Raw genomic sequence first — 14,100 nt, 5'->3', positions numbered from 1 at the left:
CTCGGCGCCTCGGCGCCTGGTCAGGAAATGTCACGACCCTTACCATAGCCGCCTGCGAGCTTCAGTGTAAATATTGTGTAATCAATTTGTGTGTTGTGATTGGCAGCACTCGGCGCCTGGTCAGGAAATGTCACGACCCTTACCATAGCCGCCTGCGAGCTTCAGTGTAAATATTGCGTCAATATCAAATCAATTTGAGCGTGATTTAAACCAGGATGATTGTAACCACTCTAAGTTCGTCTGCTTTGGGAAAGCTAGCGTGTCTCCGACATAGTGATAACACTCGTTGTCTTCTCTAGTGCAGCTCAACCAGGTCTCGTCCCATTCGTCGATATTTGTGATATCACAAATCCCGGAAAATATGCGTTGTAGTCCAAACGAGTCGTTCGTTGTAGTTTTTGAAAAGTGATTTCTGTTAAATAAAATATCTCCTTTTGAATTTTGAACATTGTAACTTTGCAGGTCTTTTTTATGCTCAAACAGCAACATTACAGACTAACTAAAGTTGAAAAAGCATAATAGGACCCCTTTAAGATCTTCATGTGGTGATGGCAGATATAAATCAACGATTATGTGTGATGGAACTGCCTGAGTCTGCGCCCATCCCACATGTAAGCCGGGAAAATCCATGTGTAGAGGTTTGTGCATCCATGGTCTAAAGGTATTCCACTTTTTTGGGGGGAAACATTAGAACAAAAATCTGTATACTTTAAAACTACGGTCTTTTTTATGTATTTATTTGTATGTCCTTTGATATGGACCTTTGAGTCTGAAATAAAATAATATCTATATATATTCACATATTTTACACAGCTCTACAAAATGATTGATTTTGATTGGTCAGTCACAATATTCCAAGGTCTGTTACAGAGTGCAACAGTGGGTTCTGAAAATAAAAAGTCCATTCATTTTCTACATAGGAAAATTGATTTTTAATGATACCTCATAAACCTTTAAAGAAAGGTCTACTGTGAGCTTAGAGGTTGTTAACTGATGCTGTATGCTTTTGTTGAAGCCATCTGTTCAAATTACACACAGTAATAGAGTCACAGTGCGCAAATTTCAATATTTAATATTCCCATAATTATTTATGTGGTGAAAAGCTGTGTATTAAGCAGTATGAAATTTTTGTCTTGTTCCTCTTGGATCAACGCTGCTTGTTAGGAACTGTTTTAACTAAAGAAAAATTAATTAATACTTTCATTCAGCAAGGCTGCATAATTGATCAAAAGTGACAGTAAAGACTTTCATATAGTCCAAAACATTTCTACTTCAAATAAATGCTGTTCTTTTGAACTTTCTATTCATCAAAGAACAATGAAAAAATGTAACATGGTTTCCACAAAACCATTAAGCAGCACAACGGTTTCAAACTGTTTTCAAAATTGATAATAATTAGAATCGTTCTTGAGCACCAAATCAGCATTTTAGAATGATTTCTGAAGGATTGTTGAAATTATTTCTGGGTTACTTCCTTGAGTATTTCCTTGAATAATGACCATATATTATCGAGCAGTTATCAGAAGTGGGCCCTCTCAGGAACTTGAGAAATCAAATCTACATAAAGAGGAAGATCAAATTTACATTCAACTGGTAATTAATGGACAAACAGAATCCAAACCCCAAAGTGAAAACTATAATCTGCTTAAACTGCCTGGATTCAAACAGATTCACTGCATCGAAAATGCTGTTTCTGTGTGAGAAACTAGCACCAAACCTGACACACATTTTTCATGCAATAGGCCAGTAGTTCTCTCACACATATTTTATGCTGTTTCATAAAAGCCTACACTGCAAAACATTGTGTTGATAAATAGGTTTACAGTGCATCTCATAGTGTTTTCTGCTGAGTTTGCCACCCTACACACAATAATAACAGGCTCTACCCCAAATGGCACCCTTGTGGTCTCCTCGAGGTCTACACTGTGCCAAATGGGCTGCCTATAGTTAATAGAATGCAGTAGAAGTTGTACTTCCTAAAACTCAGCTAGTTTAATTCATTTGGTTTACATGAGGATAAACTCTACCTGTAGGTCATGGCTTCAATGAGGAAGGGCTGGTTTTCAGCCACCGCTCTACGTCGTGCCTCCTTCGTGGCATTGTACACTGCAAAAACATCGTTTCCATCTACACGTATCGACATCAGTCCATATCCTGGACCTCGAGCAGCTATGGACAAAAAGGGGAGAAAAAAACCCCACGTAAGACACATAAGAATGAAACGCAGCGACTCACATGGGAGTCTGTGACGTACATACTCACCAATACCATCTCCTCTGTACTGCTCATTGGTCGGTGTGGAAATAGCATAACCATTGTTGCGGCAGAAGAATATGAGAGGACACTCAAGTGTGGCGGAAAAATTAAATCCAGCATGTGCGTCTCCCTCACTGGCGGCCCCCTCTCCAAAGTAACAGATCACCACACGGTTTGCGTTCTCCCTCTTCACTGCGTACGCCGCCCCAGCCGCTACAGCAGGTGTAACAGATCAAAGTGGTCATTTAGATTTTCTTTTTCAAAGAAATGAATACTTTCATTCATCAAAAATGACACATTTCCATCTAAAACAAATGCTGTTCTTTTCAACTTTCTATTCATTAGAGAATCCTATAAAAAATGCATCATGGTTGACAAAAAAATATTAAGCAGCACAATTGTTTTCACCATTGATGATAATAAAAAGAAATGTTTCCTGAGCACCAAATCATCATTAGAATGATTTCTGAAGGATCATGTGACACTGAAGACTGGAGTAATGGCTGCTGAAAATTCTGCTCAACATATTACAATAGAAAACAGTTATTTTAAATTCTAATAATATTTCACCATATTACTGTTTTACTGTATTAAATCAAATAAAGGCAGTCATGGTGAGCATTAAGAAGTTTCTTCAAAAACACCAACTAAAAAACAGCACCGAAACCTTTGCACGATAGTGTATATAATATTTGTAAAGACTGTTTTGTGTAACAGACATGTTCACTTCTCACCTTGGGGGATCTGAGTGGCAAGTGGTGAGGAGATGGTTACAAAATTGAGGTCTTTGCTGCCGTAGTGAACTGGCATTTGTCTGCCCTTGCCAAGGTCATCAGCGTTGGCATAGCACTGTGCCATAAACAGATCCAGAGGGAAGCCTCTGTACATCAATACACCTACGGAAATTCAGAAACAAATTCAATTATAATTGATCAAATATTACTTAATAAAAATCACATTTAAATCAAATATCAATAAATAAAAGTTATTTAATCAAATATCAATGCATAGATCTTTTTCTATCATACGGAATTTAACAAACATTTTGAAGGAAATAAAGCATAGAGATTTTCATTGCAACCGAAGAAGAAGAAGAAGAAGAAACTCTCAAGTGCTAGACTTAGGCGTTCTGAACCATAACTGAGCACATCTGACCCCCAAAGTCCATTTCGTTTGACTAGTGTGATCGCTCTGTACCGCACCCTGGCCCATTTCAAGAGGTGAGCTTGGGCATAGGTGTGGAACGCATATAGTGTGGGCACCAACCATGCTGGAGCACAGAACTTGAAACCCATGGCGTTGATTATGCAACTGTTCAGTGTTCTATGTTAAACAACATATTACGCACATGTGAGGACCATGTATCCTGCACCCCAAACGACTCAAAATAATAAGCCACAAAGTTAACATTACAATGGACTCCGTTGTGCCAAGCGTTCTTTTCTTCCCGTTTTCTTCAAAACAGTCACATCATAATAATGTAAGCGTGCTCAGGCCCAGAATGTTAAATGTGAGTGGGAGGGGGGATGATTGTGCTTGAGCAAGATACAAGGCTAACGTGTCTAGTGTGTGTACGCTCTTATAGTAACAAAACCGGGAGAGTCACTATTGTATCTCCAGCTTGTACGCATTCTCACCAGCTTCTCTGTATTGCCCGAAGACCAAATCAGTAGGTTCAAGAGCCGCAGCGCTTCCAATGTGTGTGCCCTCCTCACCATAATTGGTCATGTAGAAAGAGATACGGCCCTTGAACACAAAAGCATCCCAAATTGAAGCATTATAAATGCTCAGATGTCATTTAAATGCCATTTTAGATGGAATAAGCATTACAGTAAAATCCACTGCATCTCTCACCTGCCTCTGAGACTCATAAAGAATACGATCCATTGTGTTGAGTAATGTCATCTTCTGATAGAAATTCAAAACTGTCTCTTTTGAAAGCTGAAACAGACAAGTAATGCTGTGTTAAGTGCAAACTGATTAAGAAATCATCATTGGCATGTTTTTTGTGAGTACTATTTAGTAACCTGCTACTAGTATTTTCCACACATTATCTTTACCATACGATACTATTAAAAGCCTCCACACCTTAGGATCTTCAGACGGATTGATGATCTGGCCCTGTCTGTCCATCACCCTATACACAGGGATTCCTGAGATCACATTGGGCTGGATAAATTCCAGGTGATCAATAAACTCCGCCGAGGCCCCCGGAAACTGTGGCTTCTCTGCTGAAGAATCAAACGGCTCCTGGCGAAGAGCTCCCTGAAGACAAAGACAGAGGATCAGGGAGTAAAATACACAAGCAACAGAGCAGCAGTTCATGAGACCATGCATTTTGAGATCTGATCACATACTTTAACGATCAGACAAAAACTACTCAAAAATTCCCACACAAACCAGAGATAACCAGAGACTAAAACCATTAAAAAAAAACATTTCCGTCACCTGAAATAATACAATATCATAAAATAAAACATTTAAAAAAATCTACTTATTTTATTTTGGCAACATTTCTAATTTTCATTTTAACTGGATGTACTAAAATAACTAAAAGTGAAACAAATATTAATAAAACCTATAGGCATACAGTATATTCAACAACAACAAAAATGAACACACAACATTACTAAAACTTTAACTACATTTAAAACGAAAACTAAACATTGGAAATCATAAATGAATTCAAAAAATGATAATAATAGTATCTCAATGATAGTAAAAGAACACTGTTACACACAGATATTTTACACTAGGCTTTTAACAGCCAAATCCTGACCAGGAAGTTGTACTATCTGATGATCAGATCTTTTATTTTCCCTTTGTTTTGGTTTCGAGGTAATACGGGTATGATAACTTTGATGCAGAAATAAAAACAAAAGGTAAGGAGAGAAAATGCAGATCCTTTAAAAAGTAGCACTAAAATAAATACAATATAAGATTAAATATTCAGAAAACCTGTCAAGTGTTCATATGAGATAATGCCTTGATACATAAATGTGCTTTGGAATTTGTTAGTGAGCAATGCACTTTGCATGAAAACACAGATTAGCTCAGTAATATTCAAACAACTGTAAATTAATGCATGTAAACTATGAATGTCAAAATATTTTAAGTGCATGGTGTGCGTATTGATGCACATCTTTACATCAGCAGGTCGATTTAGGATCACGGAGAATCTTGATGCACCTGAGACACTGTTTAATGTACACTTTCGATGTAAGATCATCCCATGCTGGGACGAGAAAGAGAATATATTTCAATGACACGTGGCTGCAGGGATCAGCACACCCCCCTGAACCAGCCAATCGGCTCTCAGTGTAAATCTACAGCCTTGTGAAGGTTGAACAGTCCATTACCTACAACAATACACAGAGATCTGACCAATAGTTATTAGATTAAAACAATTACTAGATGATTTAGATTGCATGTTCAGACAGATCGAACGCAACTAAGTACCATTTCCAGGTCAGATGAGGAATACCTATACATAAGCACTAGAAATACTCAAAGACTTAACATTGTTTTAAGACTACGAGCATGCGTTTTATTTGAAGGTGATTTACTATTGGTATACATTTCATACAATCCTAATTACACCAACGTTTTGAGGTTCGCGCAGCTACACAGTTTGTCTGATTAGCAACTTTTGCTAATGAGCAAATATGCGATTGTCATAAACGTAAAACTTACATTTACGTGGAACGCTCTTTGCTGGAGAAACGCAGTTGCTTTTAATGTAGTATTTTGACGGATTGCGTGAAACCCAATCCCGTATAATTTCTTGACACCTCTAGCAGCCGCCATCTTTACGTCAAGTGCGTGTCTTGCGTCTGTTGTTATCGCCTCAATGACAGCCTGTGAAAACCCCGTACAGTGCGCCCCCTGCTGGACAACGTCGCACAACACAAACATTCATCCCATTTTTTACGTTTATATCTAGGACATGTATCATTTTAATTACATATGCAATTTTAGTGTACATAAATTCCTCTATATAACTACAATTTAGTTGCAGATGCATTTTGATTTAACCGGTCCAGGGTTTCTGGCAACATGGTCATTGCGATCGTCTTACCGCTAGAGGGCGACTTGTGAGCGCGAGCTGAGCGACGCGAGGATTGTGCCTGAGGACCAGGATGGAGTTAGATCAAAGTTGTTCAGCTTTCAGAGAATATGGAAGTGAGCAGAGTTTGTTATCCAAACCTGACGGATTCAGGGTATTTATGTCAGTGTGTAACTGATTTGTTTCCTTTGTTCAGCGCCTGTCAAGCTTATGTCCAGAAATCTATTTAATTCATTCATATCTATATCGTTCTGAATTTGTACATGTATTTTCAGGTGATACTAGTATCCTGGCTGGAGGTTAAAGTCAGTAAGGAAATCTATGATCGAGCTACTGTAGAGGTTCTTATCCAGCCCAAAATGGGGCTTCCAGGTAACGTTATGTATTTTCTAAATCAATTTCTTATGCTGTACACATTCATAATTAATGATATAAAAGTTTAATACAGCTTTTTAAATCTCGTTTCCCCCCATACATTAAAATGTGTCCTGTTTAATTTAATTAATGGATTTATTCTGAGCAAAAATAATGGCAATCATATATTTTACCATGATTTACAGAAGACACCCCCACAGTCATTCAGTGTAGCAATAGTTCATATACCAAAACATATTTAGAAGAAGTCATTAGATTACATTAATAGCCTCTATTTAAGGATTGCAGAACAGCCCCCAAACCCTGATTAACTGCAATGTTAAATCTTTATCAGTCTTTGCCACTATCCTTCCTTGGTTTTACTCATTTGTCAGCAAGAAGTTTTAATAATTCAAAATATAATAATTTTGTATGATCACTTTTTCCTTTTATATATTTTAATATGTGCAGTTCAGAATAAGAACGTTTTCATTTGTACGTAAATGCATTATGCTGAATGATGATGGAACAACACCCATATTTTGATTTTATTTTCACAAAAGTTATTTTAAACGTTAAAGCAAGGGTGTGCGATATATATCGTAATTGCTGTTTAAACAATATGCGATTTGACATTATTGAGTATATCGCAAAAACCAAACAAAAACACAGCGAGAGTGCGTGCGCGTGTAGGTCAGACTACTGCGCGTGCGCATTTAGATATCACGTTTTCACTGCGTGATTTAGTCTATTAAAATACATTTAAAATTCCCCCAACATTCAAGATAAGGAGGCAAATATGCCCCCGTATGACTTGTGTCATTTATATTTATATAATCTGATATAGTTAATATCACACGAATAGTGACGTTTTTCTCCAAATATCTGTACGGTTGCCAATGTGATATTGATTTGATGAACAGAGGCCCGTTTCAGAAAGGAGGTTAAGTGGAAACTCTGAGTATGTTAACCCTGAAATGAGGGAAACTGGGTTTTCCATTTCTCAATGGGGGGGCTTGTCAAACCCGAGAAAGCAGGGTAAGTCAAGCCCGTTTCTGTTATCAAACAGTTCTGCTATCATTGAGTCTGTCCTGTGTTCATCCATAACTGTCTGGTTTGGTTCAGCAACCAAATCAGACATCAAGAGACTACAACGGACAGTCAGGACTGCTGAGAGGATTATTGGTGCCCCTCTGCCCAGCCTCCAAGATCTTTACATCTCCAGAGTGAGGAAAAGGGCTAAAAAAATCACCTTGGACCCCTCACACCCAGCCCACTCTCTCTTCGAACTGTTGCCTTCTGGTCGGTGCTACAGAGCACTGACCACCAGAACAGCCAGACACAAGAACAGTTTTTTCCCACAGGCTATACTCAGTCTTAACAATTAAGCTTTCATAATTATACCATGTCCATCACAACTAACATAGTATATTTATATTAAACGGCACACTTTGTAAATAACATATCTGCACACTAATAAACATATCTGTACATTTATCTAAACAATTACATTTTTTCCTATACTTCTATTTCTGTATATAGTACATTATTCAATTTTTCGATTTTTTTTTTATTATATTAGTTTTATATTACATCCCTACTGTGTTATTCCTATGTATGTCTGCACTATCATGTATGTCTGCACTATGTTTGTACTTTCTTCTACACTGGAAGCTCCTGTCGTCAAGTCAAATTCCTTGTGTGTGTAAACATACTTGGTAATAAAGCTCTTCTGATTCTGATTCTGATTATTGAAACGGGCCCCTGCTCAATAAACAAGTTTTTGCTGTATTTCGACAATGAAAATAGCTCCAAACAAAGCCACAGCAGAACTGTTTTGCGTCTCTGAGCAGCACACGCCGGTGTTTCGTTACTGAATCAATCAACCGTTTGATCGAATCGGTTGCATGAAGGATTCAACGACTCACTCATGCAGTGATTTACCGCCACCTACTGGCGATTTTAGGGTTATATTTAAATTATATTTTGTTGATTTAATTTGGTTGGTAACAGCCCTATAGTGTCTAACTATTTGAATTGACTGATTAAATGTAAGAATTTGCATACATTAATTAGGTTAGAAAAAACTGGCCTTATAAAAGATTAAAATGCCCATACAAATACAAATAAAATCAATGTAAACTTATTGGAAAAGATCATTTCAGTTACTGCTGCAAACGAACCACCTCAGAATATGAAGAATATCAAAAGCTTTGGGAGTGAGCTGTCCACGGCAGTCCTAAACCTGCCAAAATACCAGCACAATAACATAATATTGTCTAATTATCGTTATCGACAAAATTCCAGAAAATATTGTGATATCTTTTTCTCTTTTTTTGTCATTATTGCACACCCCTAGAACACTTTAATTGAATTCTATATATATAAAATCACTTTGTAAATTTAATTTGATGCGGATACCAAAATGGGTGTGTGTGTGTAAATTAGGAATGTAACGATTACCGGTTTCACGATAAATCCCGATAAAATGCCCTGACGGTTAGTATTACCGTTTAAAATTGAATTATCATCAAAACCGTGTTTGATTATCGCAATTTTGAAAACTCGCGGTAAATCCTGTCCAGCCAGCATCAGTCTGACGCAGAAGCAGCATGCAGTGTTGTTGTTGTTGTTTGCACGAGAGGAAATGGCGGAAGGCAGTGACAGCGCTCGGGAGATTTTTCAGCCATCTAAGAGGACCAAATCGGTGGTCTGGTCGTATTTTTTACAAGAGTCCTGAAGGCAATTTAATCGAGGACGGTCACCCTGTCTGCTGATCTTGCAAGAAGAAAGTCGCTGCAAAAGGGGGAAACGCATCAACTTTGCTCAGTCATCTTCGTGACCACCACCCACTGTTATATAGCGAATGCAAGGTAACTTTTACCTCAACCTAAAATAATATATAAATATGGGGATATGAAATATTGAATTGTTTTAAAATTAATGTTTTTAAATCATATAAATCCATTATGAACAGTGTACAAAACAATCGTCAGGACAATATGATCACTACAGCAAAATTATAGTAGTATTAATACTAAATTCCTCTGATTTCATTTTCAATACAATCAAAAACTGAGACGCAAGACGGCAAGCTGCATTCGAATGAAACGAGAGAGAGCGTCCGCGCCTCTGCGGTGATACAAGAGACATGCGGCGGATTCCAAACAGAAGTGAGCATCCCTATGCCCTACTCTCTTCGAAGAGCCCTTGAAGGGTGCAGGGTATTACTGTCTCGTATAAGCATTTGAAACTCTCTCGGCGAAGGGAATGACTGACCAAATGTTACCTTGATAAGGCTGCGCGTGCTTGCAGCATTCAGGACTCCATCAGTTGTTGCAAATAAATATTTATTATTATTATTATTTTATTCAAATATTGTCTAATTGTGTCTTATTTACTATTAAACGTTTTCAAACTAAACTTGCTTACACTACCGTCTTAAATCATATTTCTATCACTGAGGGAAAATGTTGTCTTACATTAAAATGGAAAAATTTAATTAGCCTATTCTATTTATGTTTGTATGTGAACTCGAAGTCAACTTTGCTTTAAAAAGCATCACAAGATCTCCTAACCGATGATCACTAACGGAAATCACATTGTGTGTGTGTGTGTGTATATATATATATATATATATACACACACACACAAGTGATTTATTATTATTATTATTATTATTAGGGCTTCATGTTAATGTTAATTTAATGTTTTTTGCAAAAAAAGAAAGTGCATATAACTGCTAATTGTATTTGTTGTTTGTTGATTTTCAAATATAAAACTTATTGAAATGTTTTCAGTGTGTGTGTATCAGTTCTTTTTGAACGTTTTCATCTAATTTGAACAAAACCGTGGTAATATTGATAATCGTGATAACTTTGGTCACTATAATCGTGATATGAAATTTTCATACCGTTACATCCCTAGTGTAAATAATATCGTTTTATTTTTCAAATATAACATATAACGGAATGTTATGTACAATAATTAGAATAAAAAATATGTGAGCTATAATGAGGAACTCATCCTTCAAAGGGCCTTGGAAATAATCTTAAAGCTACATTTCAGAAAAACATGCCACTAAATTGCAGCCAGTTGTGTCTTGTGTGCTTTATTTTATTTATTTGCTTGTTATAGAACACATTATTTATAAGGCTTTTACCTACAAATTGTTTGAACAGCTTTTAAAAATCAATAATTGTGCAGACTATAATCGCATGACTAATAATCATGTCAGGTGTTTAATAATAAGTGTCTTTCATTTCGATAATTACATTGTTCAAACACTCCTGTCACCAGACACCTTCAGTACTGTTTTTCATCTGGGCCTGTACTTCTAGTTCTCGCCATTAAGTGACAGTCTGGTACAGACTCAGCTTTCCACTCATGTTGTTGTGTTCTTTTAGGAGTGCGAGAGAGCAGTGTGAGACGTGCCAGGCTGCTCTTCTGCTGACGCTTCGTCCTCGTTCTTCTGTCACAGTCATCCTGCAGGTCATCCACGATGATGGCTCTGTATCCTACAAACCAGCAAAACTATTGCTAATGTGTGTTAAATTAAGAAAAGGGTAAATGTGATGCATCTGTATTATTTGTGTAATTATTATTATTATTATTTGTCTGTATTATTTGTGACCATATTAGTATTATTCAAAATATGAGTGTGATGAGCATATTCATCGGAAAAGTTACAAAGTTTAATTTGTTCAGGGCTAGCTTTGGGGTCAGCAAGTTATTTCTTTTAAAAGAAATGAATACTTTTATTTATCAAGGATGTATTAAGTTGATCAAAAGTGACAGCAAAGACATTTATAATGGTATAAAATGTTTTTATTTTAAAGAAATGCTGTTCTTTTGAACGTGCTGTTCAATAATCTTTAACCTTCTATGGTATGCATTATGTTCTAATGAATTATTATTTCAAATAAGTTTTTACTACATGAAATAGCTTGAATCATACAAATAAAAAAGGCAAGCGTTGCTATATGACAACGCTGTACCACAATGGAAAATGGACAAAAAAGTAGTTTTTCTATAAAATTATGATTTTCTTTTCTATTTAAATGCACATTTCTTTTAGAAATTGATCATTTATATACTCTGAACTCATGCAAACCAAAAACATAAGTAGATCCCTATCATTTAAGCTTCACTGAAGGCTAACTCATCCTCACTCTCATCACATGGAAGAACTAACTCTGCACTCTTCCTATTGGCCTTTCCGTAGAATATTGCTGCATTCATTTTCTGCAAAGAAGAAATCATTTTGTTGTTTATACATAAATACAACTATACTACAATAAACACTTCAAATAAATAAACAACTGCAATCATATTATTGATGCTATTATCTATACAAAAAAAATCCCAATTGGGGAAATACACTGTGGTACAGTGTTGCCATATGGAAACATTTTCTCAATTTACAGTAAAACTATGTTAGACAAAGTTAAATTGTGAATAGAAATATCTAATTTACTTAACAAAGATGCTGCAAAAAAATTCCCCTTGAGAAGAAGTGTTTAGAAATGAGGTTAATAGAGCAATTTCTGGAGCACTTCAACAGGTGCCTTCCGTGTGAGGGTTAAAAAGTTTTGGGCGGACATTCAAATGTCATGTGACTTAAAAACAGCACATCGTTGTCTACCTTAAGGCCTGCCCTTTTAATTCCCATCGTGCAATACATTGTTTTTTTTCCAGAATAACAAGAAAATGAGTAGAAATGCATTATTGCCAAATGGCAACTCCGTTCCATAAAGAGTTAAAAACGTATCCCTGTTTACACAAAAATATTAAATCATCATATTACAATAATTTCTGAAGGATCATGTGACACTGAAGACTGAAAATTCAGCTTTGTCATCACAGCATAAGAGATCTTTTTCAGAAACACTAAAACTACTGACCCCAAACTTCCACATTACTGTTGATTTGTTTTTTCTGCCCCATTTTATTGCATTCACACTTTGCGTCCTTACAGTATGGGTCCTTATCTAACTGTCAGCTGCTGTCGTGCTGCCTGAATGCAGCCTGTATGGCTCTAATGGATGCCAGGCTGCCCATGAGCCACCTTTTTTGTAGTGTGACCTGTGCTATTAGCAAAGAAGGCCAGATAATCATTGATCCCACGGCTCGGAGAAGCCGGAGAAGGTACACCGCACTTCTTGACACAAACCATAGCGCACAGGTTAAGCTCTTGATCTGTCTTTTATGTTTTCTTTTCCAGGAATGTCGAGCGTTGTTAATATTTGCTATTGAGAGTGTTGAGTGCAATGTTTTGATGTCATCAGCCACAGGCTCTTTTTCAGTCCAGGAGGTGAGATCGAATGCAGCATTTCATTCTTGCGTGCGATTTGTCGCTCTGTTTGTGGCGATGACACATGGGCACTTGTGTATGTTTCATAACCTGCTTGAATTTTCTACAAGGCAATGATATAAATGTGTTTTCTTCTTACACAGCTGCAGCAGTGCGTCGCAATCAGTCAAAAAGCTTCTGAACAAATCTTCCAGTTTTATAGGGATTCTGTCAAACGCCGATATTCAAAGATAAAATAAAACACGCTTATGATTTTTACCTTGAGTTTGCATCATTTTGTCATTAAATAAGAATAGGAGTTGTGTGTGTGTGTGTGCAAATTTTTTTTTATTTACAGTGAATTATATTGTGCACGATTTTTTTGACTTAATTATCATTGTATATGCATGCATATGCAATGATAATGAAGTAAAAAAAAAAAAAAGTATATGTGTGTTATGACCCTACCTACATGATTTTACCCACAAAGCTTTACAGAGCAATTGTTGGACTCAAAGATGGTATTTTTATCATTTCAAGATTTAATTTTCTAGCTCACACCATATTAATTTGCCTGATATTTTGTGTTTGGAGCCGTAATGAAAAACAAAGTGTTTTTATGCTGTGCTAATAATAAAAAAAATTAAGAGATGTACTGTAAATAGCCATATTGCTACCCAGGTGTTGTAGTTTTTGTAGTCATATTAAGTAAAATAGACCATAATGCTGCTTTTTTGTGTAACCCAAAGCTTAAAATAGCAAAATTTTAAAATAGCAATTTAAGACCACTGCCTTGGGAACCATAGCTTTCGAAATGAAAAAGTGAAAGAGATTTCCATTAGACTGTAAGCTGGGTCAGTGAGAAAATTACTTAGTATATTAATATGCATTATCATTAATTGCTGTTCACCGTAGTTGTGCTTGATCTTCCATTTAGTTCCTCTAGAGCGGGGGTCCTCAAATCTGGCCCACGAGATCCACTTTCCTGCAGAGTTTAGCTCTAACCCTAATCAAACACACCTGAGCATGCTAATCAATGTCTTCAGGATCATTAGAAAATCACAGGTAGGTGAGTTTGATCAGGGTTGGAGCTAAACTCTGCAGCGCATTGGACCTCCAGGGTAAGATTTGA

General features: G+C 36.6%; 1 protein-coding gene and 1 long non-coding RNA gene across 2 annotated transcripts in view; one reads left to right on the top strand and one right to left on the bottom strand.

The window, feature by feature from the left end:
• The window catches only part of LOC107560150 (2-oxoisovalerate dehydrogenase subunit alpha, mitochondrial-like), a 9,685-nt gene extending 3,519 nt beyond the window's left edge, over positions 1-6,166 (bottom strand). The window contains exons 1-7 of the mRNA XM_016244239.1: positions 5,950-6,166; positions 4,345-4,521; positions 4,111-4,197; positions 3,894-4,002; positions 2,991-3,152; positions 2,263-2,469; positions 2,028-2,169 (exon numbers count right to left, since the gene is read on the bottom strand). Of these exons, the coding sequence (XP_016099725.1) occupies positions 2,028-2,169; positions 2,263-2,469; positions 2,991-3,152; positions 3,894-4,002; positions 4,111-4,197; positions 4,345-4,521; positions 5,950-6,063 (998 nt within the window). The 5' untranslated portion in view covers positions 6,064-6,166. The remainder of the gene's footprint in view (positions 1-2,027; positions 2,170-2,262; positions 2,470-2,990; positions 3,153-3,893; positions 4,003-4,110; positions 4,198-4,344; positions 4,522-5,949) is intronic.
• Positions 6,167-6,617: 451 nt separating this feature from the next.
• On the top strand, positions 6,618-12,992 carry LOC107560144 (uncharacterized). Its single transcript, XR_001605696.1, has 4 exons — positions 6,618-6,694; positions 11,083-11,188; positions 12,678-12,823; positions 12,900-12,992. It is a non-coding gene; the product is annotated as an uncharacterized lncRNA (long non-coding RNA).
• Positions 12,993-14,100: the final 1,108 nt, after the last annotated feature.

The sequence above is a fragment of the Sinocyclocheilus grahami genome, unplaced genomic scaffold (genome assembly GCF_001515645.1).
Source record: "Sinocyclocheilus grahami isolate Dianchi unplaced genomic scaffold, SAMN03320097.WGS_v1.1 scaffold712.1, whole genome shotgun sequence".
NCBI classification, from domain to species: Eukaryota; Metazoa; Chordata; class Actinopteri; order Cypriniformes; family Cyprinidae; genus Sinocyclocheilus; species Sinocyclocheilus grahami.
The sequence above is the reverse complement of the archived record's forward strand: the minus strand, read 5'-3'. Positions and strand labels throughout refer to the sequence as shown.